Source organism: Harpia harpyja, chromosome 2, assembly GCF_026419915.1.
Source record: "Harpia harpyja isolate bHarHar1 chromosome 2, bHarHar1 primary haplotype, whole genome shotgun sequence".
In the NCBI taxonomy this organism is placed as follows: domain Eukaryota; kingdom Metazoa; phylum Chordata; class Aves; order Accipitriformes; family Accipitridae; genus Harpia; species Harpia harpyja.
The window spans coordinates 64338609-64366047 of record NC_068941.1 but is presented as its reverse complement, the minus strand read 5'-3'; the positions used below and the strand labels follow the sequence as shown (position 1 = coordinate 64366047).

Below are 27439 nucleotides of genomic sequence, written 5' to 3'. Positions count from 1 at the left end.
GCCGTCACAGCCGCGACGGGCGGGGCGGTGGCAGGGCCCGGCGGGGAGGGGCCGGCGGCCGCCTGCCCTGCCCGCCCGGTTGTGTCCCTTCGCCCGCTCCGCTGTTTCTGCAGGCGCCGACGGCTGGTCCCTCCCGCAGCGGGGCGCAGCGAGGGTTTAACCGCCCCGCGGAGCGTCGGCGGGAAGCTTGGGCAGCCGCTGCGGGTCCTGGCCCGTTAGTTGAGGGAGTGGGTATAGCAGCTCGCGTCAAAATGGTGGGCTTCTGGCTGCTGCAGCTCCACGAGGAATAGGTGTGTCGTCGGTCACCTCTGACAGAGGAGGAGAGCTGACAGTCTTTACTGTTTGAACAAGGAAACAGTGCCAGGCCTCCGTGAGATTGACCGGTTTTTAACGCACTGAGGCAAACAAACCGTCCTAAGTACCTGGACAGCTAATAACACAGCAGTGCAGTCACCATGAGTCAGGTCAGAATCGGCGCAGCACATAAAATCATTTCCCTGTAATGAATATGTGCCGGTCCCTTCTTTCTTCTTTCCTGGTTGTGCAGGAAGCGTCAGGCTTTGATTCCTCTACAGTATTTTCTCCCACGCGTTAAGGTTTATGAGAGCTCAGAGTCTGTCTGCATCTGAGGAGTCCAAGAGAAACTGGAAAGTTACGCTCTGTCGTCACCCACTAACTGTTCAATTTCTAATCAATTTCCAATGAAATCTTGTATGTTTTCTTCCATTTTTTTTCCTCTACTTGCTGAACGCTGAGAGAGAATAAACTTGGGCAAACCAAATAAAAACAGTTCCTGCCTCAATAATTACTTGTCTGATGTTTAGATTCTGCCAACCTACTGAATCGCTAGTTATTGCTAGTCTTGGAGAAGAATGGGGAGGCCAAACAGAATCTGTGACACTAAAAATACTGCCCTCGATTTAGAAAACACTCATAAAAAAAGCAAAGAGTACAAGCTCAATTTGTACTTCTCTGCGATTTCCAGCGCTATCATTTGTATACCTTCTGTATTCACTTCATTTTCTTTTTTTTTCAAGAACAAGAGACTGTCTTCTTGGTGGCATGATCAAATTCCAGCAAAGATAATTACATAGGTCAGATCTTTTTGTCCAATCTGAGAAAATGTGAATGTTAATGACACCTATTACCATTCCCGTTTAATTCTTTAAATTGGACTTTAAGTAATCGTAAGACCCTGTTTGTATAGCAATTGCTACTGTTCTTTTATGAACGCATATGGTCAGGTGGACTCATATTTTCAACGTTAGCATAGCTTGTGAATTTGGATTTCTGCATAAGAAACACATGACAGAGTGAGCAAGTAAATGCAGACCCACAGCACAGGCTGTGCTTTTCAGCCTGTTTTGCAAGGTATTCCATATGCACTCAACTATAATGGCTATGCAAACAAAACTGGTATCACTTTAGAAAAACATCTCCAGCAATATGTTTGTATTTACGTATTTAATTCTCATTATGTAATTTTTAAAGCTGTGCATATTCCTGATACCAGGACTAAAGAGTAGTTAAAATGGCTGACATTTGTAAGAGCCAGACTGTTGAAATAACGCTAAAAGAGTTATTGCAGGTGGTTATCTCTATTTGTAGTTGATAAAGCTACCTAGAATAACATCCAGCAGAGCAGTATTTGCTTGTGGGCTTGTGACATGTCCATGCTTCTCGGAAGACAAGATTTTAACCCTTTATGATCAGACTGAATACCTGGAATGACTATATTTCACTCCTGGGTACAGTGGGGAGACAGAGGATACCTCTGTTTCTACGTGCATGGCTATGAAACCACTGGAATTGGGGAAACCTTGCTCTGCAACAGGAAACAAAACAATACTCATTGTATTATGATGCACTTTGCAAGATAAAATGAAGGCAATATCCCTTTTGAGTCTGTCATGATATCATGGGTCATGTTTTAAAGGCATATTACCCAACTAAAAGTACAGCTTTTTAAAAAGTAGTTAAAGTACACTCAATATCATCACTCTATTTACAACTAAGACAAAGAATTTTTAAAATTAGACTTGTTTTCTACCTTTCTGAAAATCACAGACAATTTGGCTTTTTATGTTGTTTTTTTTTTCCAAAATACAGGAAAAAAGTGAGATATTAACCCTTGAGCTTGAGTTTTTTTCCCCTAATGAACAAAACCAGTCCTACTGTTGTTATTATTAGTGAAGGCTTTGTCTTGTTATTGAAGGATGAGGTTGTTTATAAGAAAAACACATTTTCTTATATTGAGAAATAAAAAATAGTCTGTTTTCTTTTTGTTAGTGTTTTCTTATTTATTTTCAAATTTTTGTATATTGATATGTTGATGCAATTTTGGAATTGAAATCAACTTTTATTGCAACTTTTGAAGCAATGTTTTATTTACTGCTCTACAAAACTTGTATTTTGAATTGTTTGAAACTTAATTGAAGTATAAGGCAGATACTTGTTACTTAACGCTGAGGTACTTTTGAAGTCCATAAGGTAGTGTTTCTCATGTGTTTTAGGGGACAATGCCCTTCAATCATTTAAGAAATCTTTATAATGTAACAGACATATTCTGAGCTTCACATGTGTCCAAAGGACCTCTGCGGTTAGGAATTGCCCTAAAGAAATACAGTATGGTAATGCTGGGATGATTAAGAAAACACAACAAAAATATGTTTCCTGAAATTGAAATTTCAGATTAAATTCTGTACTTTTACATAACATTAATAGGCATTAAAATACTGATTTACTATATTGTAGGCTCTACTTTGGAGGAATCCTATAGGGAATATTTTGCTTACTAGAGTCTCCAGTAAAGAAAATCAATTTTCTTTCACATTGTAGAAACAGGAATTAGCATTTTGCTGCAGACAAAAAATTCCAAAAATTCTTTGTAAATCTGTGGTCTAGTTTCTATTTACATTAGGCTTTCTAGAGTATCCATCACAATTATGTGCCTTCAGAAAAGACTTGATGCCATCTCAAACAGTTTTTGCTGTATAAGGTAAAGATAAGTGTTTGATTTGCATCACACCGTTGAGGGCAATTACATAAGTTGTGCTTTTTTGAGCACCTTGCACTAGTAGATCTGAGCAGCTGATGTTAATGTAAACATTACACTTTTTCTAAGTGAACTTTGTCTTTAGGTCTTTTCTCTCATTTTATTTGCATATCGGGGCAGAGTGAATGTGTCTTAACTTGGAAACTCAGCCTACCATTGCACACATTCAAAACTCTACTCCTTTCAACTATTGTGTTCAGCATTTCTGCAGATCAAACCCCAGGTTTTCAAGCCAGGCCCCTAAAACTGTGAAAAGTTGTTTTCATAATTTAAATCACTTGCCTTGGCAGAGGGAAAGATAGAAAAGGATGTTTGATAGCTAAGAACTGAACTGAATCATCATTAGGCTTCCCAACTACTGTAACAGTAATGGCAAGTGCCCTAGAGATCTCCACCTCTCCCAGCCTTGATTCATTCTGAAACCAGATTCATTAAGTGCACGGCCAGAGGCAGGGAATCCCCCTGTGCACCATCATACTGACGTCCATGTATAGCATCCAGGCTGGAGCCTGTACTGACTCTGTCACTTGAGCTAGTGGAATAATTACTTCTTTCGTCTTCCCCTCCCTTTGCACCCTCACTTCTTAACAGCCCCTGATCACATCTCAGTGTTCTGTGCTGTTTTCCAAATTAACAGTCACAGTGTTTCCTTTCCCCAACTCTTTGCTCAGCTAATCAAAACCTCCTTCCAAATTCAAGTCATTGTATGATTCTCATCAGTTAAATTGCTTCCTCTTTATCAAGTAACATTATAGCCCAAACAGTTAAATATGACAAAGCAATAAGAAACTGGATTCAGAGCTTGAAACATTGAAATGTTTTCAACCCTGATTATAGCATGCTCCCAGTCATATCAAAAATAAGGAAAGAAATAACAGTTCGTAACTTTGTCCAGATCAAGCATCTGGGAGCACAAGTCTCTGCTGCACCTTTCACATCTCATGCAGATGCAACACGTTGTCTGCAACAAGATGCCAGTGGTGCTAATTCTGCTGTAGTTAGTGGGGAGAAGCCTGTTGTCTTTACCTTGCCAATACATTGCCACCGTTTTACAGAGCTGTCGTGGGTGTTTTGAACTCAAGCATCTGGTTATCATGGTAACTAACTGCTTTAGAAGTATAGTGGCAGCCATGATGACTTGTATTCGGGTTTTCTTTCATAAAGTACGATATATACAATCAAAGCTTTTACATGTTAAAATAGAAGGATTATGTTTATGCAATAACTATCCAAATTAGCATTTTAAAATGCTATTCCATAGAATAAAAAAGGAACATGTCAGTAATATGCTGTAGACCAACTTGGTACAGTCCCTATCTACTCCTCTCTTTCCCAAGCTGCCTTTGGTAGGATCTTGGCTGAGAAGTGTGGATCCATTACTTCAGGTAGTTGAGGGAGGCTGGGTTTGTTATGTGGGAGAGACTCGTGTTAGATGCATGGCTACCCCACCAGCAGGGATCTGCAGTGCAGAAGATGTCAGTGGGAGGTTTCTTCTCCATCTGTGGTGAAACTGCTTCTTGCAAAGGCACTGCAGAGAAATGCTTACAAATATGCATTGAGGTTTTGTTGTTTATCTTACAAACAAATAAAATGTCTTCCACCTTCTATTGATTAATCAGCTTTATTGTTAAACTAAAGGTATGTCTCAATGGCATTATGCAATGCCCCAAGCATGCTCTCACAGGTAGCAGGGGCAGTAGGGCGGCAGTAGACCAGCAGTCCATGTGGACTTCCATGTCTTACATGCCAGCAGGGCTAATTCATCCAAGCTGAGTGCTATACTTAGGTGATAAGTTGTTCCCATGTTCAGATTTCAGTGCGTATCTTTCTTGCATATAAAGTTACTTCACACTGCTATCTTGTTCTGCAAATCTCCAGCAACTGCGGTCTACGTGTGGATACGCTTTATATTACTGTACCTCAAGAAAAGCAAAAACAGAAGGCATCAGTCTTACTGTATTGAGTAAATTGACTATATCTCAACACATGTAGTTTTGCTGTAATTTGAAGTATGTTAAAAGATGAAATTATATTGCATAACTGCTCTGTAAGATATTCGCTGTACTGTTGCCCCAGCTGTGTATACCAAGATTGTTAAATTAATCAATACTGAAATAAAATTTTTGGGGGCTACTTATCTTTGCTAATTGTGTTTATTTGAAGAAATCCAGAGAAATTGCTTAAGAACTGGAACAGACCCCTGTTAATTTTGTACTGCTGCTGTACATAGTGCTGTACAGCAGACTTTTATATAGGATAGAAAAACAGTTGCATGTGTTTGAAGGAAATATTGACTTGCTTTGTGTTTTTATAGTTAGTGGGATGTGCATATATCTCTTGTCCACAACAAAATTTCCCATGAGTCCAGGGAGAATTTTTCAGCAGAAGTAGGATGTTTGAGCAGGGCAGGACTAAGGAATGACACACTGCCCTTCCAGCCATCCAATTACACAGGGTAAATCACCTTTTAATTGGAGACTACGTAGTCTGAATTGTATTTCTGCCATGTTTCCTCAAAATACAGCTGCATGAGGAATAAAGGATGTGATAGCTTCTTAGCACCCTCCGTCACCTATATTCTCCCATCCGAATCACTGAGCTTTAAATAAATTCGTTACTAGCATTTATATTGTTCGGGCAACCTATTTTCCTGCAGTAAGAAACCAGCTAGGTGTCTTGGTGGTCATACAGAGGCCACCTCCCTAAAAATTACGCTGTTCTCTGACCTGTTCTAGGTCTCACAGTTCAGGCTAATCATTGACAGGGCTTTTACAATCACAAGCTTTTAGTGAAGCTTTGATAAGACACTCCAGCAGTTAGTGGCAAATGAAGACAGTCTGCACAGCGGGGACTCCAGCGAATGAATGGATTTTTTTCAGCATCAGTGCAAGAAATCTGACTTTTAACACTGGTGCTATAAACCAGCATAATGTGTGGCCAACGACTGGAGAGATTTGTTGCTTTTTGGACATTAGTCTTCATAAGGATAGTTACTGGGTTTGCTGGAGAGGGAAGATCTGTGTGGAAGAAGGACCCCCACTTCAGCCCCGCGAGTGAAACACAGGTGTTTTTGTATGACACTTTCCCCAAAGAGTTTCTCTGGGGTATAGGGACAGGGGCTTTCCAGGTGGAAGGCAGCTGGAGGAAGGACGGGAAAGGCTCCTCCATCTGGGACCACTTCGTCCACTCAGAGTTCAGGGATGCTGGCAGCACAGAAGCCTCCAGTGACAGTTACACCTTGTTGGACAAAGATTTGTCTGCTCTGGATTTTTTGGGAGTTACATTTTACCAGTTTTCAATTTCATGGTCAAGACTTTTTCCTACTGGAGTGGTAGCAGCTCCCAATGAAAAAGGACTCCAGTATTATAACACCCTTATTGACTCTCTGCTCTACAGAAATATGGACCCCGTGGTTACACTGTACCACTGGGACCTGCCGTTGATGCTGCAAGAAAAATATGGGGGATGGAAAAACGAATCAGTAATTGATATCTTCAATGACTATGCCACCTTTTGCTTCCAGACCTTTGGGGATCGTGTTAAGTATTGGATTACAATCCACAATCCGTATTTAGTTGCTTGGCATGGGTATGGCACAGGTATTCATGCTCCTGGAGAAAGAGGGAAGATAACAACTGTCTACTCTGTAGGACACAATTTGATCAAGGTACAGTATAGTAAGATTTTTACAAACTGATCTTGCACTGCCATGGGAAATGATGGGAGGAATCAATCATGTAATCAATGTTTAAAAAAAATAATCAAGGAATGTGAAAACACCAAGAAATAACCCTTAGCTAAGGCAGTCTTTTTTTTATTTCCTGATGTTGATTTTATTGTTGTTGTCACAACAGCTGACTCAGTAATTACTTGTTTTGAAGTGTTTGTTTATTATTTTATTTAAATTAGGTTTTGCCTACAAAATCTGGCTATGAAAGAGCATGATTTTCCTTCTTTATTCTTTCCACTTAGTTAAACACAGTGACATGACCATTCATTCGGCTACACCGAAATGACTATCCTATTAGTTTAAAATGAAATTTATTTGCATTTGCATATTGGATCAATTCTACTAGCAATAGAGTATGTATATATAAATATTAGTTCTAGCTTAGTAAGATCATATTGCAAAATGTTTATTGCTAAACTAGCAAGGTCAGCAGTTCTTGGGTTTTTAAGAAAACAAATATCCTTTTCAGTATTTGAGAGTTTCAAAATTACATTATTTCCGTGAAGTTTTCAGCATTTTAATTTTTATGTCAGTCTTATTTAGCAGCTGCCTTCTACAGAATTACACATCCAAAAGGCTTGATCCCATGATCGATAGCTTCAACAGCTGCAGTACTGCGTCCTAAGTTCATGGTACTCTTTCTTTGGGAAGGACAAAAAGAGAAGTCTGAAGTGGGTCATATTTTTTAAGGAAAAAGTGCAAACATTGTTCATGGCATTCTCAACAGCATTACAGAGTTTACAGCATCTCCTCTAATAGATGATTAATTTCATTCTATAGAGTAGCTAGTTCCTATGCATAGGAGCTTATATTCTTATTTTCTCTTGCTATAATTTAAAACAATTTCCAATAACAGCAGTTTAAGAAAAGAATTAACAATATCAATAACAGCCTTTTTTTCATCTGTAGTGCTCAAAGTACTTTACAGAGCAGGTCACTGTCCTGTTTCTGTTTGATAGAGCAGCTAGTATAATTCCCCCTGCTCAAACTATTCCTAGCTGTCACGAAGAGAATTTTTCTACTACCTACCATACATTAGAAATATAATGAACAAATAAATCTGAATGTATTTGTCCTACAGAAAGAAGTATGCATGTGAGAAAAAATTAATTGCCAGAGTAGTTAAAAATATTCTGCAACTGACCATTTCTATTTCTTGTATTTGCTTCTGGGCTTGAACCCGCAGAACCTTCTTTTTCAGAGAATTCACACTGCAGTCAATAGAAGTTTTACACATAGAAAAGTCATCAAACATCCTGAGTCATTGATTTCAGACTTAGCACAACAATGATTTAACTATAGAGATTTGTGAAGCATCTCAGAGAGAACTGATGCTCAATCATTCTTTTTATTTTCAAGTGCTATATAAAATATATTTGATATAATACATGTAAAAGATACAATGTAAATTTGTGGCATTGCTTGCCTGCATTTCTGAGTGGCACAATCAAATCTGGGGTACCAGCTAGGCAGTCTCTGCATTTTCCCACTCTCTAAAATCCATGTAAGCAGCACACAGCACATAGGGAGCAGCGCCTCTGCTGAAGAGTTCCAGGAAGCCAAGCACAGCTGGGTCTGATATACAAATTACTGACCTAAGTTCCTCAGTCAATATTATTTAAATCTCAGATTTGATCTAATAGTTCATTCTAGCTTTAAAGTCTATGAATCTGAGTATAAAATCAATCACTTAAATGAAAGACTTAGTGAGACTTTCAGCAACACACAATCCATTAACTAGTTTTTTATTATTTTGGGGCAGAAATTATTTTCATGTTGTATCTTTCTTACAGTGCCATGAACATTACCTAATGTATTAGCAGTTCTCTCCTGTGACACTGTAAAATTCCTGAAGATTTTAGGTCTTTATGAAGAATGTCAAATTTGTAGCAATGTATTTGAGGAACTGGACTTTGATGTTTGGGGTTAGAGGTGGAATGGAAGCTCTTGAGCCAGTCGACATGAGTCAACTCATATATATATAAAAATTATTTTTTTCTTAATAAAATGTAATTAAAGCCAGTCATTCCACAGAAGTCACAGGTGGTATTATATGTTTCAAGCCAACTAGCCAAAATCTTTCTCCAAGATTTTTGTGGGTATCTAAATTTTCAGTTTATTTAGTATTGTTGACAATAATATAATGCATTGATGCATAATCAGGATTCATGTGTTGTGAAATGTCTCTCCTTTGAGAGGCAAGGAATGTTATAAGAATCTCTCTTTAAAGACATTTCACATGGCTTTTTATTTCAGGACTGGTATAGGCAAATCCATTTCTCAGACACTGTATTATGGCTACCTTCTAATTTACCACTGCAAACCAAAAATGTCCTCACAAAAATAAAAGACCAACAAAAATGTCAGGTTTTGGCAGTGTGAAGCAAAGCCTGTTAAAGATGTTGAAAAGATTTGCATTTATGCCAGCGGCTTTAGGAGGAGCCACATTCTTATCCATGTCAGGGCATAATTTTTGGACAGGCTGTTGAAAGGCAATATTATTCTCCATGCCACACTGTGTACATTACCAGGTCCACCCATGAAATACGCTGAGCAGGAAAAACAGGTCTGTAGTGGTCAAAAGAAACTAATCTGGCCATCACTGTTACATAGCAAATTGCTGAATAATCGTTCTTAAGCCTTTTTGTAGTACCTTTGGATAAACCGTAAATGAGGCTCTCTCATGAGTCCTACTTTTAGTTTCATTTACCAGTGCACTGTTGTAGTTGCAGTGTTGTGAAAACTAATCACCATTTATATAAAGGAGTGCTTTTATGTGATATATCGATCATAAACTGAAGCTAAGTTTCATAGAATCACAAAAACAATATAACAAACCATAAACCTCTGCTCTTTTGGACTTTGGATTATTTTATTGTAACAACAGTTTGAAAGTTGTGGGAGATTTTTGCATCTCTAGAAGAGGGCTGAAGAAATTTCTCTTAAACTATCAATTTTAGTAGGCTAAAGAAATCCAGCATCTTAAATCTCAAATAATTTGCTGGCATAAGGAAAAAGTCCATGCATTTTAGAACTGATTAAAAAATTATCTGCTTCCATGAATGACTTCAGGTAGGTCATTAGTTAGATAATGATCTTATTAAGGCTTTTCAACAAAAGTAGCATTGATCTGTTTTCATCAAGCCCCAGAGCCCTATGATGTTGGCTAGCATGAGGCTTTGCAGATGCTGTATCACCTACTACCTGTGCTTTCCTTCTGTGCCTTGCATCCTTTTAAGGGAATGCTCCAGATACATCTACTTACAGTCCTGCCTTTTACATGGGTCTTGCTATTCAAGACCCATAAAGGGGGCTGGTGAACATGGAAGCAAAGGCTGCTAAGCAGCGTGCTTAGGAGATCCATGTGGGGAAAATAACCCACAGAAGAACTCAAAATTTCAATTTAAAAAACATATTTGCATGTTACTATGTATGCTATTCATACACAGAGAGTAATAATTGCCACTGATCATTTTAAAAGACCTGATACTACTTCCATGGAAATGAATAGGAAATTTGAAGTTTGACACTTATCAATTATAAATTGCTAAGGGGTTCACTTAGATAAATCTTGGTTCAATTTTATGATCATTACCAGTAACACGAGGAGCATGTGGAATCTTATACCAGATGGAGAGTAGACATCAAAAGTGTATCATCTCCTTTCTTCATTAAAGGAGACTGTACTTCACAAAAGCAACATCAGAAAACAGCTAATGATAACATGTAACTTGCCATGCAACACTTGAAAGACACATCAAAGAAGATACAAAAACTATGAGCTTGCTCCTGAGGCAGCTGTCGTACTGGTGCAGAGAAGAAAAAAACTGCACACAGAAAAATTAGATGGATTTTCTTTGATTTAACAGTAAATAAATGTGACAAGAAGCAAGGAAATATAAAGCAGATGAATCATTGTGGCTGTAGCTAAATGAGATATATACCTGATATATTATTACCATTTTCTCTGGATCTAGTTATGTTCTTTTATATTTAGATTGAGGTCTGTAAAGATCACAAACTGCAATCCAAGCTGTCTTCTTTTCGTCCTCTCTATCAGTGCCCTCCGGAGAGTTCTGTCTTTGCTACGTAACAGGCAGAAAGGGCCTTTTATTTTTTCCTGTTAAAGATCATTCACACTCCTTTTCATCTGGCAGAAAAGCCCAGGAGAAAACTATCAGAATAAGATCTCCCTAAAAATTTTCTTCACGAACACACCTTCATATCACCTCCTGGTAAAAGGCAATAAATTCCCTTTCAAATATGGTGTCTCCATACAGATCCATCACAGATCAGGTTCATCTCTGTGTCCAGCTGCATTACTCCCAGCTCTTTGGTAGCTCTCACTATGCCAGGATGTCTTTGTGGACACTGCTGCCTTTGGGATCTTTGGATGAGCATGTCCCAGAGAAGTCCCATAATTCATTCTCCTTAAAAAAAATTTCTCCTGAATGAATGGTGAATAATTCTTACCTCTACATCCAACCCTTTCTTCCCTTCCTCCAAAGAGGCCTCCTTTCCTCAGGATCTAGAAAGATGAAGCTACAGCAGTGCCCGTATTTCTTACATGAGGAGGGAAATCTGTGTCCATGAAGTACAGCTCTAGGGTGGACAGCAGAATTGACTGTGCTTGTAAATGTCTTTGCTGGAAGATTTTTCAAACTGTAGTAGCCATCAATGATGATGTAAAATTCAGCACTGATTCACACTTTTTTTGTATGATTTGTTGTTTTCAGGTTAGCTTTCTTATACTTCTTGGAAATCACCAGGAAAAACACAATCCAGATGCAAGATGGTTAGCATACAACAAATTTGATAGTAAAGCCTTAGTCCTTCAAACCACGCTCTTAGAAATTTAGTTGCGTACATCTCAAGAGCCCTTTTTTTCTTCACAAGGATTGAGCTTCAGAGTCAGTTTGCAAAATAAGGGCTTTAGCTCTACTGACTACGTGACATCTTTACCACAGACCAAAAGGGCCTTGAACTGAAATATACTCTCCAAATAAGCCACACGTGCCTACCGTTCTTCTAAAGTGATGTTTAACACCATCATCATCAGACTCTGTATTCTAGCTCTTCATGGTTTAAAAACCAAACAAACACAAAGCCAGAATCATTTTATTAGCATTTTTTAAATTCTAGTTTTCCTAAATGTTCTTGCTCTCCAGCACACTAAAATAACTCCATATACCCCTGACATTGTTTTGTGTGCTCATTGCTGAGACATTCAAGGAAAATTGCTTGACTTCAAGATATCTTAAGAATTTGAAAGTATTGATCTTTCAATAGTAAGCTATTTGTGTATGTACATGATAAATTACAGGATTAGAGTCTGAAGGGGTATGAGAATATTTCAAGAAGAGAGAAGAACAATACTGTTGTCTTGATTTTATTAAATTGACTTATCTAGCCTTTTTACATGGTTAATACTAACTGACTTAGCACTTTCTATGACTTTCAAGTCTATGGAATAATTTCTGTATTAATACCAGGAAAATATGCTGAAATTAATGTCATATGTATCTAGAATAAATACACAATATTGATCCTGCTTTCACTGTGTACTTAGCCTTGACATTTGTCCTTGATCTAACAAGGAAAGTGAAAGATTAGGGATTAAACTCTAACTGAAAAAAGATTAGTCAAGATTTACTCAAAATAGCCAACTCGATGTATGTTGCAGCGTTTAAATTGATGTTTGTTTCATATGTGGTCTTACAAAACAAATTATGTATTGTTGATTCCATCAACAATAGTTTGCACTTAGTGAACACCTTCCATCTGAGAATGTTAAACTGCTTTACAGATAATTAACAACTCGAAACAGAATTATAGGCAAGCAAATACTATTGTCTGTACTAAGTCCGTAAAAACCCTTACTATAGAGAGTGACCTTTTTTTTTCAGCAGAGTTAACCCTCAGAATTAAGAGACATCAGTGACACATATGAATTTGTGTATGGGGATCTTGACTCATATTAAATGTACTTATTTTTACTTCAGGTCTACTCCTGTAGAATTATACCTGTGGCTGTATTCTCTACTATAGACAGTATTTTTAATAGTAACTTTACTTTCTTCTAATCAACCTCCTGAAGATGCATATGAATACAATGAGTTGTCCCTGATTGTCTTTTATATGTCAATATTGCATTCTAATTAGTTGGTTTTTGGCAAAGCCATCTTTCTCCACTTCACCTGGAAATGTGTGATTGCTAAGATCTACCTGGTGCTATTATCATGCTACTTGGCACTGTAATACAGCTGCCTTCAGCAGGGTTTTTCTTGTTAAGCCAACACAACTATATACCTTTGATTAAACAGTGGTGTTAGTAGCCTGTGTCTGGGAAAAAAAATATACCAACCAGGTGAGAAATCACTAGAGGCAGAGAACAAAGCAAGCGTGCCGCAACACCCACCCCAGGCTAGACCTTTGGGAGAGGACAGTGAGGGTAACTGAGGAGATGGCACTGGCCACTTAAATTTTCTGATGAGACTGGTAAGTAATCTTTTTTATAATATTTTAACTGTATCTTCCAATTTGCCTCATGACTACAGTTTTGCTGACTTCCCTTTTCAGCTACAGAACCTGCATTTCAAAGGTTAATGTTACTTTATCAGTGTTTTCAAAGACAGACCTTGAACAAATGTTACGAGCGTGACCTTAGAAACCATAAACAACTGATACACAAAATTTCACAGACTGTAATTCTTTGGTACTCCCTAGCTTAACCAAATATCTACCTGACATGAGGTCTTTTGTTTTTTTAAACTGTCAAGGCTGTGTGTTTCTAGATAAATTAACTGAAATTATTGTCAAAGGTAAGCAATGCTGTTTGGCTTGGTAATGATATCAGTCTAACTCGGCACTCTGAGGTGTTTCACAATGCTTCTCAATGTTTTTTTCTGGGTGCAAACAGTTATTTTCTTTCCAGCTTAAGAGTATAAAGTCACACTTCAGGAATAAGGTAAACCCTGAGTTACTTGACAACTGCACAGCTGGGAGAGGTCAGCTCCCCTCCCCTGTGTCAGATCCTCTGGTGTGATTCACGCTGCAATCCAGAGTCACCCTTCTCCGACACCCTAGCTCTCCCCTTTTCCTATGGGACTTTGACAATGCTAGTGGTTCCTCAGTCTCCCTTGTATTCCTTTTTTTTGTGTAAATTTTGACTGCTGTATTCTCTTATTTAAGTAATTAACAACATGACATTTGATGGTAATTCTGGTGTGTGACAATGTTAAGCTTTCTGAAACATGATGATAATCAGAAAAATGGAATTAATATGTGATACAAAGTATGCTTTCATTGTCACTACCATGAATAGCAAAACTTCTGTCTGTCCTAGGGCAGTCAATATTCAGCCGATCATGAGTAATAAAACATGCCATACCCAATAGATCTTATGAGATTCTGCTGCCAAATTTCCTTTTAAAACCAAAGTGGTGTTGCTCTCTACTTAAAATGAATAAGTTTCATTCTGTGCTGTTGCATGTACTGTCAGAGAAATTATTATTATAGTGGCTTCAAAGAAGAAATTAACTAAAATCCTGGATCAAAATTCTCACACAGGACCGTGAAACTTGACATTTGGGTTCAAACTTTGCCGCTGGGTCCTTTCTGCAAGTTTTTACATTTAGGGACTGTGCAAACATCAGAAGTTGAACACTTACTCATATGATTAGGCCAAACTAAAACAAATGAAGTGTATCCCAAGAAAAGGGATAGGGTGGACACGGTTTGATCAGAGTAAATCCAGGTAACCCCCATAGCACAAAGCAGTTAATAGCAAAGAGCCAACACTGACAAAGGAAACATCATTTGAGATGCATAATTTATGGAACAATTGTAAAGGTGGTTTAATATTTTAACCATACCAGCAATCACTGCTTGACAAAGAAAGACCTAGATGTGACTATCTAGATCACACAGTTCAGATCCCACCATTAACAGCTGTTTAGTCCCAAAGTGTCCATTTAACAGCTACTCACATCCCTGCTGGGACCTCTTGTGAAATTCAGACCTATGTTAAAAGGCAAAGAGCCACAGCCCTAATGTGTCATAGGAACAGCCCACATGAGATACTGAGCATTACCATCATCTTGAGGTACCTTGCAGTATAACAGTAATTGCCCATTACAGCTGTGCAGGGTAATTAGCACACCTTAATTGTTTGTTAATATTTCCATAGAAGTCTGCAGTGAATCAGATGCAGCTACCTGCCTGTCTAGCTGCTGATGCACACAGATTTATTACAGAGTTACAATTTAATGCTATTTTTCTCTCATCAGGCTCATGCAAAAGTTTGGCATAACTACAAAAAACAGTTTCAACCGTATCAGAAGGGGATGATGTCCATAGTATTGGGATCCCACTGGATTGAACCTAACAAGTCAGAAGATGCTTTGGACATTTCTAAATGTCAGCAGTCTATGGACAGAGTACTCGGATGGTTTGCTAAACCCATCCATGGGGATGGTGATTATCCAGAAGAACTGAAAAATGAATTCTCATTTTTGCCACGCTTTACTGAGGATGAGAAAAACTACATAAAGGGAACAGCTGACTTCTTTGCATTTTCCTTTGGTCCTAATAACTTTAAACCTCCAAACACTCTACCAAAAATGGGACAAAATTTGTCACTCAATTTGAGGGAAGTACTGAACTGGATTAAACTGGAATACAACAGTCCTCGAATCTTGATTGCAGAGAATGGCTGGTTCACTGACAGCCATGTGAAAACAGATGACACCACAGGCATCTACATGATGAAAAACTTCATTAATAAGGTTTTACAAGGTTTGTACACAAGTTAGTTGTTGGGTTTTCAGAGAGCTTTTTAAGATCTTTTGATATTTAGATCTGTAATGGTTTAATTGTTTTTTTTTAAAGAGATAATGGCAACTAAGTTAATTATTAATTATTTATACTGCATGAGTACGAGTCATGGATCAGGATCTACTGGTGCTAGGTATTGTACAAACACAGAAAAAAACCATAGTCCCTGTCCCAGGAAGCTGAAGTCCAACATCTGCGTTTGATTTTAAAACTAAATAAGTGCAAAACTGAGGCAGAAATTAATAAAAACAAATCTATTGGATATCACTTTTCACTGCTGGCAGCCCAACTGTAAAACTGTTGTGCAGGTACACACCTTGTCAGCAGGGAAACAAGACAGTGACTACAGACTGTCATTGCCATGTTGGGGTCCTACTCCAACATAAAATGTGCGAAGGAAATCAGCAGGAGAAGGGCAATCATTCTTCAGGATTATTGCACAAACAGAAAATATGTTTTAAAGACACACTTTTAATCTTGGTATTTGCTGTTCATAAAGTGCACAGGGGTGCTCTCTGAAGGCAAAAGATGTAATTTCATATGGAATATAAATGCTGTTAGAACCTAAAGCCTCTGCAAAATCAGTATTTCTCTTCCCCATCACCCAGTTTGTAGGTTCGGCGCTGGGAGAGGGACAGCTGCTGATCCTGAAAGCCATGCTCCCAGCAGGCTGTCCCACTGCTGATGCCACACTGCAGTGATGGAATGGCTCAGATCCCTTTACAAAACCTTTCTTATCCTCAGAAAAGGGAAAGCACGAGTAATTGTTTACTCTGACACCAAGTCAGGAAGCACTGTATCACCAACAAACGTAATTAAGCTCCATATGAAGATTATCGAGATATATTTAAAGTTGGTTCAAATTGTAAACTTCACATAGTGCAACTGTGTGATATAGAATCATAGAATTATGGAATCATTTAGGTTGGAGAAGGCCTTTAAGATAATCAAGTCCAACCGTAAACCTAACACTGCCAAGTCCACCGCTAAACCATGTCCCTAAGCGCCACATCTACGTGTCTTCTAAATACCTCCAGGGAAGGTGACTCAACCACTTCCCTGGGCAGCCTGTTCCAACGCCTGACAACCCTCTCAGTAAAGAAATTTTTCCTAATGTTCAATCTAAACCTCCCCTGCCACAACCTGAGGCCATTTCCTCTCATCCTATCTCCACCCACCTGACAGAAGAGACCAGCACCCACCTCACTACAACCCCCCTTCAGGTAGTTGTAGAGAGCGATAAGGTCTCCCCTCAGCCTCCTCTTCTCCAGACTAAACAGCCCCAGTTCCCTCAGCCGCTCCTCATAAGACTTGTGCTCCAGGCCCCTCACCAGCTCTGTTGCCCTTCTCTGGACACACTCCAACACCTCCATGTCTTTCCTGTAGTGAGGGGCCCAAAACTGAACACAGTACTCGAGGTGCGACCTCACCACTGCCGAGTACAGGGGAACAATCACCTCCCTGCTCCTGCTGGCCACACTATTTCTGATACAGGCCAGGATGCCATCGGCCTTCTTGGCCACCTGGGCACACTGCTGGCTTGTATTCAGCCGGCTGTCAACCAGCACCCCCAGGTCTTTCTCTGCCGGGCAGCTTTCCAGCCACTCTTCCCCAAGCCTGTAGCGTTGCATGGGGTTGTTGTGACCCAAGTGCAGGACCCGGCACTTGGCCTTGTTGAATTTCATACAATTGGCCTCAGCCCATTGATCCAGCCTGTCCAGATCCCTCTGTAGAGCCTTCCTACCCTCAAGCAGATCAACACTCCTGCCCAACTTGGGGTCATCTGCAAACTTACTGAGGGTGCACTCGATCCCCTCGTCCCAATCATTGAATCACCCAGAGAGGTCCTGCCTTTTCCAGATTTTGAGGAGGTTACATTCAGTATTTGGCTTATGATATTTTAAATACTGCAGTGACACAGCAGGAAAGTCTAGATGCAGGCCTGGATTTGGAGGTGTGGAACAGGTAGATTTCTGGACACATACATAAGAAAATCCATAGTGCGTTGAATTTTTAATCCTCTGCAGCAGACCTGGCTGCAATAACCATCCACGGATTCACGCTTCTGAAATACTTGGTCAATGTTCAACCAATAGCTACTTCTCAAGAATTGTCATTTACATTTTCACGTATGCAGATACTTCAACCTCTGCCTCAAAATACAGTATGCATAACTAATGCATTTTTTGTGAAGCAAACCTTAATTTGCCTGATCATGAATACTATGTGGAACATATTTTCCTATTTTTACTTACAGAGAAGTCAAGTATAAATTTGCTGTTTGCAGCAAAATCAATTACATCATGTTAACCCCAAAACATCATTTATACAGGCCAAATTGTAATGGCATGGTGGCTGTTAAGATAGCATGTAACAGCCTACAGGGAGCTATACTCTTGTATGTGTGTTCAAGGAGAGTGCTGTAAACTTTACACTGTATGTCTATAACTCATGGCACCGTGAGTCATGAAAATATGTGACGTATAACATTACCATTGCAATGAACTGACCTCAGTTATGATACAAGGATGCAATTGAAACTACAGCTTCTTAGTGGCATGCATACACCCGTCAATGCTGAAACTATTACTTCTGCAGAAGGACTCCAAGGCTCCACCTATAGCAGACACAGAAATGCCTTGAGATCTCCTTCTGTGGATGTCACCTCTGGTGACACAGGGAGCTTAATTAACCCCTGACCTCTTCTACCTTCAGCCCCTTGTTCTTGCCCTCAGCCATCCCCTTGGTTTTTGGGAGGATTTTCTCATCCCCACTCTAACATTCAGTGAGGATCTTGACTTCTGTTTCTGCCCTCTCCTTTCACTGCCACTGCAGGCAATGCTACAAACATATTCTCACGCTGATCCACAGGATCTCTACCTCTCACCTGCCTAACTATTAATTCTTCTTACCACAAAATATACATAAAATAGCGCTACCCATTTAAACAGCCAAAAATTCTCATCTAGGCATGCACTATCCTGAGTACCACAGCTTCTTTTGCTCTGACAATTAAACTTAGCCCCCATCCATTCAGTGTGCTTCCAGAAAAAAATATTTTTCCTCAGTTGTCACTTATGCTGTCCCTATATGTCTACTTCCATTTGTTCAACCTTCCTCACTGCAGACATGATGTACTCATCTTTACTTGGAAGGCCCTTCTGGCCTATCTCTTTGTCCTCTACATCATTCTCCACCTCTGTGTTTTGCAATTGATATTTTCAGACATTTTTCTACTTTCTCCCATGGTTTCCCTAATATTTAGAAGTTGTTTTTCTTGAAAAATACTTGCCATTGTATTGCTTTGTTACATTCCCTCATATCCTTACCAGTATTCTGGCCTTGTCTATCAGCTTCTCATACACTTATATTGCAAGCTCTTGGGCTTTATGATTTCATCATCCAGCAGCTAGTAAAATACCATGCTGGACTCTGACAGTACTGCTGGATACCTTGTTACTCTGCTGCATGAATACAAGTACTGTACAAAACTGCCTCCTGCTGAAGTTGCAGCATGGTGTGACTAACACAAAGTTCAGTGGAAATACAAAATTATGCCAAGTGAAATGTCCTGAGAAAACAAGGCAAAGCAATGTTGGGCAAAAATAGAGCTTTAAATCAGACTACTTCATCTTTATCCCTTGGCTTACTCTCAGTGGACTACAGGTAAAATATGGCTGTCCATCTACCTGTGTCAAAATTCTCAGTAACCCCACTTGGTCACTGCTTTGCCCTTGATATTCCAGCCCTTATATTGTTAACATGAAGAGTTATCCTGCATTATTTCCTATCTTAAAGCTGGCAACAGGCAGCTAACATGACTGACCATGGGGTTTGGACTTTTTTGTCCAGGCTGCCAGCTGGCACACACTGTAAATAGGTAAAAAATGCTGGTTTTAGTTGGTGTCCAGCAAGAAGCTGCTCTGGAAGTTCTGCTGCCCCTCCTAGTGAATCGGGTTCCACGTCTGAGAAAGCAGTCATTTTGTCACCTTTCTCAAATATGTAAAAGATTTTATGTATACTCCTTTGCAAGGTGGAGGGACATTAAGATTGCCTGAAAAAACACACGCACTGCACCCATTCTGTGAATAAATCAAGCACTTCAGTCTCTGGGCTGATCAACCCAGCTTCTTCTAAAGTCATAACATGTCCTATAACAACACATTTAATTTTTCAATTCAGAAGCCGAATAGACATTACTAAATGTTAGAGCTTGCAGAGATCTTTCAAATAAAGGCAGAGAGTTTTAGCTTCATGACAAATACAAAGTCACAAACTAGGTCAACTGTCGCACCCTTAATTTTTAGTCACGATTCTCTAATTTTATTGGCATATACTACTTACAAATCATCAAATGCAACTTAAAATCTGGATGTGGCGTAATATTACATGTTTGCTCAGAGCAGAAATAAAGCATCCTACAGTAATTTAATTTCTTAAGGAACTAGTGATGTATATATTTTTTTAATGAATAAAGACTAAGATATATAATGTCTGTCACAGTTTTACAATGAATTACAATGGGCCAACAACCCTATGAGTGTTGAGAAAACCCTCAAGATTTTCAAAGTGAATAGACCTTTCTTATAAATGTCCCTTATATATGTTAGAGTCCTAAATATAAGACTCATGGATGTTACTTTCTCTTACGCAGCTATTAAATACGACAACATAGATGTGTTTGGTTACACAGCCTGGTCACTCCTTGATGGCTTTGAATGGCAACATGCTTACAACATCAGGCGTGGATTATTTTATGTAGATTTCAAAAGTGAAAAAAAGGAAAGGATTCCCAAGTCATCTGCACTTTATTATAAACAAATCATACGAGAAAATGGCTTCTTCCCAAGGGAGTCTACCCCAAGCTTGCAAGCTCAGTTCTCCTGTGACTTCTCCTGGGGTATCACTGAGTCTGTTCTCAAGGTAAGCGTAAAATATTGGAAAGACCGCTGGAGGCAGAGCTATCAACAACTTTACTTTGTGAATAAATGACTGTGTATGGCACCCTGCGTTCAGGAATCTCAATGCACACTGCAAACAGAAGTTAAACCTAGCCATAATTGCATAGGTTCAGTTTTATGTACTTTACAGGTTTTTGGGTGAGCTAACCACAGAGTGCTGGGTGCTCCTGCAGCAGCAGACCCTGCTGTAGGAGCCCTTCCATGGCTGGCTGGCCCTCCCTTGCCTTCCCTCTGCTTGCATCTCTGTGTGGCAGATCAGATTAGGGAATTTCAGACCAAGAAGTTGACCCCAACCGATTGTTCCTGGGTTATTTTTCAACCAGGGGAGTTTCCCAATCCAGTTCACAGTGTGACCATAGGGATGCCTGCGACAGTGCAACAGAGAGGGTGGCACAGGGCAGGGACAAGGTGGTTACGCTGGTGGCAGCAGAGCTACCTGCAGGCTCAAGGTCTCGTCTAAAGCTACTGAACAAGGCAGAAACAGATTCCTGGGTTGAGCCTGAGTGCCACTTAAGACAAGTGGGTAACAAGCCATTCTTTAAAAAGACTTATACCACAGGCAAAGATAACCAACATCAGAACATACACCTTTTACCATCTGAGCTCACATTTGAAAACAGAACATACCACCTTTTTTCCAAACTGGTTCCTACAGCACCTATTTCTACTTTAAATGTGGTAGATAAGCTAACCGTATGTATAGCCAGTGTTGGGATACTCTTTTTGTCATTGCGTACATAAAGATAGTCCAATGACTAACATCAGCCTCAAAAAATAAAAAACTCTGTAATTTAACCTATTCACTGACAACCATAGGAAAAAAAGTAAAGCTTCTGTATGTTTTGTTAATATACAGCATGGAAAAGTCCATTTTCTCAAAAAAAAAAATCAGATTTAATCCAAATATTTTAAAGTTCACTATATTGTATTCCAAATCCTACAAGAAGTATTTTAAAAAACTGGAATAGAAAAAAAAAAGTCATGTGCTATACAGAACCTTGTTAACTAGTAGGAGATAGTAAAGATAGAACTAAATGCTACAAGCTGATTATGTCAAATATTTGCATAGGCAGAAGGACTATCAGTAAGACCAGGGAACACTATGCCACAGTTTCACAAGGTTGATCTCAGCAGCGGTGCCAAAATAATCCGTGCCTGCCTCATATACCCCCTGGTGCTTGTTCTTACCACCCTGCTCTCCTGCCAGCTGCGTGAGAACTGCTGTTTGCATGACCACAGAGTGAACTCCATCTGGGAGATGTATCTGTGTGAAAATATATGTCGTATAGGCTGGTGGCAGTGCAAATGCCAGTGTGTAGCTGAATAGAAAGGAGAGTGCAATTTTAAAGTCTTCTGTAGATGAAGGAACAGAACGGGTAAGACTACACAGACAAAGCCCATATAGGTGAGTCGGTTATTCTCTTCCCCTCAGAGCACCTGAGCAGGACCTCCTGACATCCAGCACTAATCCTACAAACACAGGCAGAAATGCAGACTATGAGCAGGCATTCATTTAATTAAACCCCATTGTAACATACCATTTTTATTTTCACAGGCAGAATCCGTGGCTTCCTCACCGCAGTTCTGCGATTCCAGCCTGTACCTCTGGAACATCACAGGAGATGGGCTCCTGCACAAAGTTAAAGGGGTGAAACTAAAAACCCGACCAGCACAGTGCACAGATTTTGTCAGTATTAAAAAGCAACTTGACCTCCTGGAAAAAATGAAAGTCACCCATTACAGATTTGCACTTGACTGGTCACTAATTTTACCCAATGGAGATTTGTCAGTAGTCAACAGGCAAGTTCTTAGGTATTACAGATGCGTGATTAGCGAAGTACTGAAACTCAATGTTCAATCCATGGTCACCTTATATTATCCAACTCACGCCTACCTGGGCCTGCCGGGTCCTTTGCTGCAGACAGGAGGATGGTTGAACCAGTCTACTGCCTATGCTTTTCAAGACTACGCAGCTTTATGTTTTCGGGAACTTGGTGATTTGGTTAAACTTTGGATTACAATAAACGAGCCTAACCGGCTAAGCGATGTCTACAATAGGAGCAGTAATGATACATATCAGGCAGCACACAATTTATTAATAGCACATGCCATGGCCTGGAGAATATACGATGAGCAGTACCGTTCCTTTCAGTATGGCAAAGTGTCCCTGTCCCTGCATTCAGACTGGGCTGAGCCTGCCAACCCCTACTTTGAATCTCATTCAAAAGCTGCCAACAGGTTCCTTCAGTTTGAAATAGGCTGGTTTGCCGATCCCATATTTAAAACTGGGGACTATCCAGCTACTATGAGGGAATACATTGGCTTTAAAAATAGAAAAGGCCTCTCATACTCTTCATTGCCATCTTTCACAAGCGAGGAAAAGCAGCTTGTCAAAGGTGCAGCTGACTTTTACGCGCTGAATCATTTCACCACCAGATTTGTGATTCATGAACCTCAGAATGGGAGCCAGTATGAATTTGATCGTGACATTCAATTTCTGCAGGATATCACCTGCCTGAGCTCCCCTTCTCGTTTGGCAGTGGTGCCTTGGGGAATGCGCAAAGTTCTCAGGTGGATTAAAAAAACCTACGGTGACATCGATATTTACATCACAGCAAATGGAATAGATGACCAGTCCTTAGACAATGATGAACTTCGAAATTATTACTTGGGAAAATACGTACAAGAGGTTTTAAAAGGTGAGTATATGATAGATTTAAGTTCCCCAGAGCCATTTCCGTGGCACAGACCCAGGCATTCCTTAAGCATTCCCAAGCAGCTAAGACTTGCCCTAGACAGAGCAAGCAGCTCTGGTTGAGATGCAGGAATTGGACATCAGCATTCAGTCCCCTGAGGTGCCTGAATCTGCAGTCACACTCAGGGCAGATACAACACAAAGCAATGACATCAAGCCCCTCACGTGAAACGCAGCCACGGCTGTTTCCCATTTAAACCATGTGAGAAGCCATCTGGGTATGCATATACAGCAGAGTAGTTATTCAGAAGTTAGTAGGAGATGGCACTTCAGACCAACAACTCTCAAGAGACAACTCTTAATTCCTACTCTACAAAGAAAGGCCGGAGCCTCCTTACTTGCTTGCTGAACTAGAGTCATTGGACAGGAAAGCACAACCAAGTCCAAGGAGACCTGGAGGGACATACAGAAGAAATACAGCAGGTCATCAGATTTTTAAGGAGCTGCTGTTGAAGGGAGAGTCAAACTCTGGTTCCTGTTCCACTACTTGCTTTCTCCTGGGCACCTACAGAAATCTAGTTCTTCACTTTAGAGAATTAATAACAGTTATGTAGGTAGAGGACAAAAATGTTCAAGGCAATCATCTTCAGCAATAGCTTATTGTATGAGAAATGCTGCAGGGACCTCATTCCTCCCACCCCTCTTCCTGCAACCAAACCTTAAACAGAAAGCAGAGAGCCACAGGATACCAGAAGGGCCTCGGTACCTGAACCATACAGCCAAAACAACACATACAATACATCCCTGCACTCACTATTCCCTATTGGTGAGCACTAGCAAGTGCCCTGAACAGGACATCTAAAAGCTCTTCTGAGGCACCTGTCCCCAAACATAGCCTACGTATCCTGGTTTCTCCTCTCCAGGAGCTAGCTACATAAAAAATGAGACAGGTCTTACTCATGACTAAGCATGGCTTCAGATTACTTTTGGATACTAACAAGAAACAGAGAATTCCCCCTCCAGTGCTTAGCTCTTTCTCAGTTACTATAAGACTAATGAGCATTTGCTGATCTATTTTCCACTCTAATTTCACACTGCAAACAAAAGAACAGTAAGTTACTAAAGGAAATAAGTTATTAAAGGAAAAGGTTGTTTAAAGGACCCTTCATTGTAGTATTCCCATTTTAATTTTCAGATAGCATGGCACTTCATAGTACTCACAGAAAGATCCCCCCAATTTACAATGTTCTTGCTTAAATCTGGGTCACATCCCCGACTATGCTCTCTGCTTACACATGAATTGGAGAGAAGTTTACTCACCAAGGACTGCTATTTATGATTTCATTGAAGTGTCTTCACCCAACACTTGGGTGCAACGGTGTAACATACAGTCATGCACACTGCAGGGCTGAGCAGCTGGGTTTGGAGCAGGGCAGGCATTTTCAGAAAGCTCCTCTCATGGCACAGGTGAGTGGCTGCTCCCCTTGAGTCATCACAGCTGGGTTCAGTAAAGAGCAGCATCTGGCTTTTCCCAGGAAAGAAGCTCCCAGCTCAAACCCTGTTCAAATCCAGCTTTCACAGTGGAGGTCCAGAAAATTCCCAATTTCTAAATTTTTTTTAAAACAATGATGCACTGTTTCTACTTAATTAAGACAGCTAAGTATTATTAGAAGCTGTAAGTAAATATTTTATGATGCAATTACACTTTTTTAATTGATGGATTAATCATTTGAAATCTGAACTCATTACCAGAAAGTTTGCATGTCATATAAGGTTTTATTAACATTTGAATTGTTTTGGGTTTTTTTCCCTTCCCAGCATACTACATTGATAAAGTCAAGATTAAAGGCTACTATGCATTTAAGCTGACTGAAGAAAAATCTAAGCCCAGATTTGGATTCTTCACTTCGGATTCAAAAGGAAAGCCTTCAATAAAATTTTACAATAACCTGATAAGCAACAACGGCTTTCCTGCTGACTATTCAGTCTGCGATCCCTCCAACCAAGAAAAGCAGTGTAGCTTCTGCTTGTTTGTTTCTCAGAAGAAGCCATTAATATTCTTTGCCTGCTGCCTTTTCTCTACCCTCATCTTGCTTTTAACAATTATTGTTTTTCACAAAAGAAAAAGAAGAAAACGTTTTAAGGCAAAAAGCAGCCAGTGCATCTGTGTTTCATTTTAAAAAGGGGGCACAAGCCCACTTTCAGTGAGATCCATCGCTGTTTGCATTCTACAGAGGACGATGCAGATCACACAGCCGTAGAAAAGCACTATGTGAGTCACTCCAGTTATACACACCAAGCATTTAGTTCAAAAATGCGAAGTAATCATATGCACAGGAAGAAGAGCTATGACGACATTTGTTTCTGGTGAAATTACTTTTATCCACCTACTGTGCACAGAAGAAGATAAATTCCTCTAGTTAGAAGAAAAGAATATTTTATGACTCTCCTGTGCCTTGGAATAACCTTTCAAACAGTGTGACTTGAAAAGAGATATTAAGCTGCGAGAACTGATATGCACTTTTCTATGAACCTCTGGACCAAAGCATCTTGTGATGTATATTCATGTTATGAGTGCTGTTGAGCATGAAACTGCAGTTGTTAGGGTTTACAAATAAAAGTGTTACTAAAACCCACAAACTTTCAACTAAGTACACCACCAAGAATGAAATGTCCTGGGCCAGCTTCTGAAGGTACCTCTAAAAGAACAAATCCAAGTTAACTCCATTATCGATGAACATACCTGTATCTCTTACCTATTGGGTGAAGTAGACATCAGATGTTTTTAAGCAAATGTAACTGGACCCACAGAAGACAAGTCAAAATAATATACAATCACTATTTTTCATCTCCAAAATGAGGCAGCTGTAAAAATTTTTACTAGCAGAGAACTTCAAAATAAATAGTAACTATTAATCCACTCTAGAGAGTGATGAATATAATTCTAAATTGCACTTTTTCATAGAAATAAATACACATTATCATCTTAGCTCTGGTCAAATGCCAGTGCAAGCCATGGGTGGGATAAAACCATGAGAGTTTATTGCTATTGCTGCATTAGACAAAAGCTACCAACCCAGGCATAATGGTCTTAAAGGATAAATGAACCTCCGCTCTCATTTAAACTTTTCAGGGACCAAACCCAAAGGTTTCCCTTGGTCTGGTTTTGGTCATCTCAAAATGAGCTCAACAGGTTTTCCCCATGAACTGCACCACCATTTAAAATTCACATCGGCCAGCCTTTTCAGTCATTGCATCAGATCATCACTGCCCAGGCAGGTACCCCACACCTCTGGAGAGGGGTAGAGAAGCTGCTCTAGGAGTGGAATGAGGGGCAGAAAGAGCCATCAGTTAAATTCCTACTGCCTCCCTCCACAACCTTCCTTTCCAGCACCTAGTACCATTTTCAAGACACAGTGAAACCCCCAACCTGTTCCCACTAGAAGCTAGTTACCTCAGTCTTAAGGACCCCAAAACAGATACACACACTTTATCTGTACCCCAGCACCTCTGAAGACGAGGCATATAAACACAGTCTTTTCCAACTGCATCTGAACACACAAGATAGCATCAAACACAAGGTAAATGATAATGTATTATGATAAACTATTAATAATGTAAATGATGAAGTATTATGGCCACTTACATACTGGAAACTTTGTGGAAGTGCCACTCTGAGAATATGAGCAATTGGCAACCCCAAACTCCCAATACTTGACCCAACCTCAAGTCTCAGTTCATAGATCTATGAGACTATTTCTCCATTATATTTCAAGTATTGGTCAACATCACAGAAAGTTCATTAATTCAAAAGATAAGTACCAGTAAAATGATGAGGGACTCTGGCCCATTTTCCACTAGAAAATGTTATACCAGCACAACTGTTCGAGGTGTGTACGTCCTTCTACCACCCAAAGACACTGACTAGTTATCACTCACAGCAACTGTGGAATCACACTGAAGCATACTACAGGGAAACTCCTCTTGAATTCCATGTGCACTGTGGGAGCACAGAGAATTTTGGAAAACTGCCTTTTCTGCACGATTTGAACAGCACACGAACTTATTTTAAAAATGTTAAGCAGGCCATGTACAACTTCCATGGCTGCAAAGTTTAGTACCACTACTTTCCCAGGATCAGAGACAGTAGTACTGCACACCCC

General features: G+C 39.8%; 1 protein-coding gene across 2 annotated transcripts; it reads left to right on the top strand.

The window, feature by feature from the left end:
- The first annotated feature begins 5863 nt into the window (after positions 1 to 5863).
- KLB (klotho beta) lies at positions 5864 to 26356 on the top strand. Of its 2 annotated transcripts, XM_052780226.1 has the most exons (6): positions 5864 to 5966; positions 5998 to 6722; positions 15074 to 15581; positions 20275 to 20543; positions 22137 to 23280; positions 25095 to 26356. In XM_052780226.1, exons 1-6 carry the CDS (start codon positions 5882 to 5884, stop codon positions 25454 to 25456), a joined length of 3093 nt encoding a protein of 1030 aa, XP_052636186.1. In that variant the 5' UTR covers positions 5864 to 5881; the 3' UTR covers positions 25457 to 26356. The 2 variants fall into 2 exon arrangements, with proteins under 2 accessions (XP_052636186.1, XP_052636185.1); XM_052780225.1 differs by having other exon boundaries at positions 5864 to 6722.
- Positions 26357 to 27439: the final 1083 nt, after the last annotated feature.